This window comes from Hyposmocoma kahamanoa, unplaced genomic scaffold (assembly GCF_003589595.1).
Source record: "Hyposmocoma kahamanoa isolate Upper Pololo Valley unplaced genomic scaffold, ASM358959v1 116, whole genome shotgun sequence".
Lineage (NCBI taxonomy): Eukaryota > Metazoa > Arthropoda > Insecta > Lepidoptera > Cosmopterigidae > Hyposmocoma > Hyposmocoma kahamanoa.
In genome coordinates this window covers 4,501,421-4,510,021 of record NW_020653391.1, presented here as the reverse complement: position 1 = coordinate 4,510,021, position 8,601 = coordinate 4,501,421, and the positions used below count along the sequence as shown (strand labels likewise).

Below are 8,601 nucleotides of genomic sequence, written 5' to 3'. Positions count from 1 at the left end.
CCGAAACGTCGGTTTGTTTGAAAAAACAAATATACGCGATTTAAATCCGGAAAAATAGTTTCATTTCCTAAATACTGAAATAGTTTCAAGATTAATAATTCATTGTGATCCTGCGTGCAACATTTTTCTATAATTAAATTACTCCACTTCATCAGCTTGCCTTTCGACATAGGCCTCCTCCAGAGACTTCCAGTTCTCCTAGTCCTGTGTCTGTCGTTGCCAGAAATGGCCTGCTACCAATTGTAAATCATCTTCCCATCTTTTCCTTTGCCTTCCCTGTCTGCATTTGCCTTCTCTTGGGTACCACTTTGTTATGTTTCTGGTGCATTTTCCAGTCTCCCTCAAGATATGTCCAGCTTAAAACCACTTCAACTTCCTTAAGTAGATCTAGACATCCTGTACCATTGTTCTAAGTCGCATTGATCTGACGCTATTTCTGTCTTACATACTTCTCGTGTTCATTATATTTTTTCCATGCTATGTTGGCATATCTCTAGATTTTCTGTGCTCTCTCTTGTCAGCGACCAGGTTAGACAACCATATGTTAGAAAAAAAAAACAAATATTCGCGATTTTAAATTCGGAAAAAATATTGTATGTAAGTGATAATCGCGAAAATGTGGAACTCGATATGATTTTTTTTTTTCGCGCACACACTCTTAGCAACTTAGTCTCATGCTAGAAGTCTAATAATCATCAGCATCATGCATCGTTAACTTGTTACCAAACAGCTCTACGGGACTGTTTTTACGTGAGCTGTAACTGTGGTAACATCATTTGTCTTCGTAATGCAATATAATTACAAGTAGTAGTTGTACAAGTCATTATTTAACACACGTGCCGTTAACATCTCACTTTTCTTCCCATTTGTAAGTTTAGATAGATAAAATCTTGATTCACGACCCTGACAAATACATACGCGAACACATGATACAGACATTAACTTAGACGTAACACAGTAATATATATATTCTACTAATATCTCCCTTGGAACATGGCAGTGAAAAGGCGCTGACTCAGCATAAATGACGCGGCTGTCCGCGACGCTGGTATTCTGCCAGGACCCTATAGGATAGGAACGCCAATCGTAAAACCCAAAACAAAACCAATTTAATTCAATTCAAATCAAATTCAATCATATTTTTCTATATGTATGTTATATATTGTACTACATGTTATGTAATAAAAGTGTCACTAACTTTATACTCGTATATGTATATAAATAATTAGTTATCTTCGATAGTTGCATGTTGTGGCAACCTTTAATTGAGTCAGCTCTTTATTGCATAATCAGAAAATTGCATGTATTAAATGTATGACTTGTTGCTTGTCTTAAATAAATAAAGTAAATATAATAAACAAAATTCGCTGAGCATTCGTAGAGCACTTATTTCTTTTATTTTTTTTCCATCCTAGTAACATCAAATTCGATTTTATTATGACATTCAAATTTCGAATATCTCTGAAAAACAAAACAATTTCATTCGACCTCAATTCTAATATCAGTCGAAATGAAGTTTTATTCGAAATGAAATATCAATGGCAAACCATTTTGACAAATTTCACACGTTACTTGTTATAATAATAATATTAATAATAATAACGCACACACTCAATATGGCCCCGCACTAGGGAAACCCTGTGTCGCGAGTGCCATGGACACACACATAGACAACCACAAATTACACCCAAACTCACGAGAGAAATAAATGTAGGCCATACAAACATTTCTCCCGACCCGGGAATCGAACCTGGGACCTCTGGGTGGCAGTCCGACCGTGGTAACCGTTCGGCCACTGAGGCAGTTAATTAAAACTTGATGTCGAACGATATGGTAGTTGGGGTCGACTCTAGTTTGTCTATGAATTAAATAAAAACACATGCGAGAGAAAACTTTTTATTTGCCGCCATTTCGCCAATCGTAGCATGCGGATCCTGAACACATCTTAAAGAGCTTAAAATATGTGTATAGATCAAGCAGTGTATGTAACTAATTAACTATACATAATTAGGCTTTAAAACACTCGTGTGATATTTTTATGAATCTCGCCTATCGGCTCGTTTCATAAACCTACACTTGTATTTTAATGCCTTTCATTATGTAACAGTCACATAAACTACTGTAGTTTAAAAATTATTTCCAATATCATTATTTTCTTTATGGTAAAAAGTACATTTTGTTGCAGCCATGAACCGGAAGGCGGGGGGCGGTGTGGGGAACCGCTAGCGCGCGCGATGCAGCCTGCGCCGGCGGGGTCGCCCAAACGACAGCCGCACAACGCGGCCCATGCACACGGTAAATACAGACACCACTTCTTTATAACACGTTTGTTTGGCATCACAAATGCAAAACAGAAACAGCATTATAACTACATTGCATGCTGATAAGCAATAACGTGTTAACCAACATGATCATAGTTTTGAGATAATGGCGGCTAAAATGTGTTTGTGGTTTGGCTAATGAATGTATGTCAAAAGTTTTTAGTAGCAGTAGAGCTCCTTGTGAAAGAGTTCGTCCAGGATAGTACTGCCACCTATTTTTGCCGCTAAGCAGTTATGTCAGCATTACTGTGTTCCGGTTTTTAAAGGGTAAGGGTACGAGTGAAATTACAGACACATGGGACTTGTCAACTTATGTCTCAGGGTGACGGGCGCAGTGGCAGTGCCCCTCAGTTCTTTGCGATTTAAAGCTCTGAGTGGCTCTGCGACTGTTACGGACAGGCGTGTACCTTACCATCAGGCGCACCACTTATTTGTCCCGTCACTTGAATTTATAACAAGTGTTCGACGACGACGAACAAGTGTTCGTCCCGCCACTTGATATTAAAAAAAAACTTCACCATTTTTTTAATCCATGCGATCTTGTCATGTCATGTCGGTGGCCATCTTGTTTATTTGAATTTCGATTTTCTTTCTCTTGCATCGTCTTATTATCGAAGTATAATATGCAATGAGATTATTGATAATATATTGTCAGTTAATTTTTGTTTGTTCTTTTGCGGTTAGCGTTTCTGCCACTGGCAAGGTATTTTTTATACAAACTTTTTTAGTATAACTCAAAAATAATGGTATTGAGAAAAGGGGATTGAAAGATCAAACATTTTCTGAATGGAACAAATTTAATATTCTCCTTTGTGAGTGGATATTAAGTAAATAAAAATAATCCCATTATTCGGAATAAAATTCATTCAGGAATTTATTACATTTTGACATCGTGCTTTCTCAATTCTATCATGTCTGAGTTACGACAGTAATTTGGTTTCATAAGCGAAATATCCTCAGAACACTTAAAACTAGAGTTATTCGTAAGTGGGAACGATACTAAATCAACAGTATAACAAAAACCTTCGTCTACACTATTATATGTATGTTCTTTATCTTTTACAGCAGCAGCCGGTGACCAATCGACGTTGAAAATCCACCTTCCAAATGGGGGCTTCAACGTAGTGAGGGCCTCACCCGACGAAGACGTGCGTGCCGTGCTACGATGTCTCGCCACGCGGTTAGCTACGAGCGAACGCGTCTACGCCTCATGCTACGCGTTAAGAGCACGGCGGCTTACAACGGGCAAGGTGAGTTACTATTAAATGAATATAATTTTCTTTCATTGCAAAATAATTCACACATAATGTTTATGCGTGAAAGGGTCTACGCGTTTTGCCACTCGTTCAGGGCATAATTTCGTGTTAAAAGCAAGTTAATAAATGCGGAAAATAGTTTCATTTCCTATTAGTACAATAGTTTTGTAATTGTCGAGATTTATTAAACACGACCTTCGATCATTATTACATCTATTAAACTCCGCCTAACCATTTATTTAACTTTTGACAGCTCGAATTCTAATCCATTTAGTGGTGTCCTAATGCGTTTCCGATTCGATTTTTTATAATAATCGATTTTATTTATGAAAAAGTTATAATCATGAATGTGAGCGGGTTCCATAAAGAAGATACTCAAAAATTAATAATTAATGTTAATGAAGATTCAAGTGATGATTCCAGTTCATATGGAGAGGAATCCGACCATTCATTATAATAAACAGTGAGAATTTATTATAATTATTTATTATTTATTTCATTTCGTTATAATTTATTAGACCGGTACCAAAATTTAACAATTTGAATAATCTTCGTTACACAATCTGTTGGCTCGATAAATATCTGAGCTAAAGAGCACGTCGCGATTGAATGAACACCCACATGAATTGAATGTATATGAAGTATATATGAAATACAGCACTTCATCATCATCATATCAGCCGGAAGAGGTCCACTGCTGAACATAGGCGTCTCCTAAAGATTTCCAGACCAGCCGATCGGACGCGAGGTGCATCCATCGGTTACCCACCGATACTGCACTAGTTAGGAACATGACAGGTTATAATATAAAATGACAGGTTGCGCAGGGGAGGGGGAATATTATTCCATATTTTAGCGGCCACATATTTGAAACTACCGTTAAAGGTAGTTGTTTTATGCGGAGGTACTTTGAGAATAACACCACGCGAAAGAGGACACAACTTTTGTGTTCGAGAGGACCAGGTAAGTTTATTGTACAGATAAAAAGACTTGCATATTTTCACTATACTGAAGAGTAAAGATGCAAAATGAACCGATCTCCTAGATGACATATTCAACAATTTCGCATGATTGATGAATGGTGTAACATGACCTCTACTAGGAACATCAAAACAAAATCTGGTACTGGCATTCTGTACGCGTTGCACTAGGTTTTTAGTTTTAGCTAGGAGTCGTGGACCATATACGGTGTGTGCATAATTGAATTTGGAAAGTACCAGAAACTCTACAAGATTAATGCGGAGTTCAATGCTTAGAAACCTGCGTACCATGTAAAGTACTTTCAAGCGATAGAAGCAGTTACTTACTATCTCCTGAATGTGCTTCTCAAATCTTAATTCGGAATCCATTAGCACCCCTAAATTTCTTACTATCGCCGAGGTTTCAATAACCTTGACATTCAATATAATGGCTAGAGAATAAGAAACCTAGAAAGATTTAGCAACCTGCTGCCTAGAACCTAGTATCATAAATTTAGATTTGTCCGGGTTTGACTTTAAGCAATTTCTGGACGACCAGTTGTAGATATTACCTAAATCTTCATTAATTTTCCTTACAACCGATTCAATATCTTCATGTCTATAGGAAAGTTAAAGCTGAACATCATCAGCATATAGATGTATTTTACAATGTTTAACACAATTTATGATGTCAGCACTATAGAGACTACCATAGAGGTCCAAGGATGGATCCTTGCGGTACACCACGTGTAACGCAGAAGAAAATGCTACAGAGCCATTGGAATTGCACAATTTTACTATTTGTTGTCGGTCGTGTAAATAACTGTGGAACTATTTAACTGCAGATTCAAATCCATGATATAGCAATTTAGAAACTAAAAGAGGTAAATTTAAAATGTCAAAAGCACGAGAAAAATCCAATAGTACTGAAACAGTGTACAACCCTAAATCTTGCGCTTCAAGAAAATTACTTGTAACCTCGAACAAAGTAGTAGCCTGCTCCTACTCGTTCTGAATCCAGACTGTATTTGAGGGAGAATATTATTATCCTTTAAATAAACAATAAGCTGCTGGTAAACTACTTTTTCCAAGACCTTTGCCAAACAAGGGAGGATACTAATCGGCCTGAGATCTTTAAATGTGGAAGGATTTGAGGTCTTTGGAAGGGGCTATACTATGGATGTTTTCCCTTGTTTGGGGAAAGTGCATGTGATAATAGACCAGTTCACTATAGATGTAATTGCAGCAAGCGTATTAGGAACATAAGCATATCTTAACTAATTCCATCAAAACCTTGAGCATTAGATTTCAAAGAGCCAAGTATTTTCAATATACATTCATTCAATACACAATTTATATTAAATATAAAAGAACCAAATCTACGCAACTCATAATAAATAAAATCAGTCAAATTAACTTATTAGAACCAGTCAGGTCTACGAAATATTTATTTATATCTTCAGCAGAAGAGAGGTGGGTATCCCTACCATATCTGATTTTGGAGTGAGAATACGTGATTTTAAGTTTTGTTTGATTATTAACATTATGATTAAAATAAGCACGTTTTTCATAGAATAAAGAATTAACTGAATTTTTCAATTGCCTGTAATATTCTCTATGGGACTCATTTTTAGTTCCTATGTAACGCATATGGGCTTCATTTCTCAGATTCATCATATGTTTTATGGTGTTAGTGACCCAGGGATATGACTGTTTTTTAATTCGTATTGTCTTAATTGGAGCATGAACATCATACAAATTGAGAAGTAGTGTATTGAACAAAGATACCATTTCATCAATATTGTAACAGTCGGATACTCTAAACCATGGTAAAAGTTTAAGGTCATAATTAAATTTACTGAGATTAATAATAGGGGTTAAAGTATGAAATTGCCGATTTGTACTGAAAATCTAAATTGTTTATTTTTTAAATTTTTAACAAATTTATTTAATCAAAATAGTTGCCATTATTATCTATACATTGCTGCCATCTAATGGAAAGGTTATTAATGCCTTTGCGATAGAACTCCGACGATCTAGACTGCACAAACTGTGTGAAAGCATTTTGTACTGCCTCCTGGGAAGAAAACTTCTTGTCACGTAGATAATTGTCCAAATCACGAAAAAAAATGGTAGTCCGTTGGAGCAAGGTCTGGTGAATACGGAGGATGACGAATGGTTTCTAACTGCAGTTCCTGAAGGGTCAAAATGGTTTCTCGTGCTGTGTGAGGTCTCGCGTTGTCGTGGAGCAATAATGGTGAAAATCGATTCATGAGTCGGGGCTGTTTTACTGCTAGTTTTGTCAACATGGTTCGGAGTTCGGCACAATAGACATCTGCCGTTATTGCTTGACCAGATCGGAGAAAACTATAGTGAATAACACCATGCTGAGACCACCAAACAGTTACCATTACCTTTTTACCGGTAAGTTTTGCTTTAGGACACTGTTGTGGCATTTGACCTGGGGTCAGCCATTGCATTTTTCTTTCCCGGTTATCATAAAGAATCCACTTTTCATCACATGTTACAATTCGATCCAATATTCCTTCATTTCTGTACCGGTTCAACAAGGCAACACAAGTTTCAACACGCGTTTCTTTCTGCAGATCAGTCAAATCATGAGGCACCCATTTTTCGTATTTTTTTATTTTATTGATTTGACGCAAGTGAGTCAATATTGTGGGTAAGGTAACGTTAAACCATGCCGCTAATTCCTGGGTAGTTTGACTAGGATCGGCTTCCACTATCTCTCTTAATTCATCGTTATTCACCTGTGTGGGCGGTCTTCCTCGTGACTCGTTCTTTAAGTCGAAATTTCCATCACGAAAGCGTTTAAACCAAAATCGCACGGTGCGTTCATTAGTAGACCCCTCTCCAAACGCAGCATTGATATTGCGGGCTGCTTCTGCCGCGTTAGTTCCGCGTCGGAACTCGTATTCAAAAATCACTCGAATTTTCGCAGTATCCATCTTTCTTGTCTAAATTGAATAACAAAAACAATTGAAAGTCGATATTAAAATGTTTCAAATTTAAAAAAAAAAAATCACAGAAACCATTTGAAAAAAGTTTCATTCGAAAACCTCAAACCATCAAGATTCTATGAAAATTCAAAGAACCTATTGCAATAAAACGGCAATTTCATACTTTAACCCCTAATATTATAATATTGATCTTTAAAGGCCTATAACTAATTAATTTTGGAGGAATTGTCGGCACCTTGAAACTATATTCGCAGATAATCATGCCACGATTTGCTAGTTTACACAACCAACAACCATACAACCATGTCAGTTTTAACACTTCGCGGGAGAACATCCGTACACACAACGTCTAAGAGAGTCTCGCAATGGTCAGTAAAATGAGTTGGAGATGCAACAACTTGCTTCAAATTATGAATACTAATGAAACCAAAAATTTTTACGGAATTTATACTATCTGGTACCAACAAGTCAATATTAAAATCGCCAAGCAATATTAAACCGTCACACAGTCCCAAAGAACTGACAGAATCAGACAAAGCATTCTAGAAAATATCAACACTTAACCAACGAGGTCGATAAACTGTGTCCAAAAAAATCTTGCTACCATTAATGTTAACTTTCAACCAGACCTGTTCAACTGATGAGCATTGAGGATGCTGCCAAACCCTAGCTCTAATATTTTTTCTGACAAAGAAAGCCACGCCACCACCACGCCCATTGCGAATGTTTAATAGTCTTGGTATGCTAATCAACCTATAACCAAGCAGAGCCGGGGCTCTACCTTCCTCATTTGGTCGCAACCACGTTTCATTAATGGCTAACATATCCAGTGAGTGATATTCCTTGCAAAAATAAGGTCATTGTGATTTTTACTAAGAGAACCTGGGGACCATCAGTTAAAAGTTTTTTATTATTAGCCATTAAGGTGGAAAAGTAATTATAGCATATAAAATTAGATATGACTGTATGCTATGAGTAAGAAAAGGGCTGCAATTTAAATAAGTAGAAACATTCATACCCAGAAATAAAATGTGACACATCATATTAATTCTACTGGCTAAGTAGAGGACATTAAAAGACTTAC

At 36.7% G+C, this 8,601-nt stretch overlaps 1 protein-coding gene across 6 annotated transcripts in view; it reads left to right on the top strand.

The window, feature by feature from the left end:
• Positions 1-8,601, top strand: part of LOC113239789 (focal adhesion kinase 1) — a 73,321-nt gene that overhangs the window by 31,960 nt on the left and 32,760 nt on the right. For 5 of the 6 annotated variants that reach the window (XM_026476921.1, XM_026476925.1, XM_026476923.1 and 2 more), the window contains exons 2-3: positions 2,186-2,295; positions 3,387-3,571. In XM_026476921.1, coding sequence (XP_026332706.1) covers positions 2,235-2,295; positions 3,387-3,571 — 246 coding nt within the window. In that variant the 5' untranslated portion in view covers positions 2,186-2,234. The remainder of the gene's footprint in view (positions 1-2,185; positions 2,296-3,386; positions 3,572-8,601) is intronic. The other variant, XM_026476924.1, reaches the window with a different exon arrangement.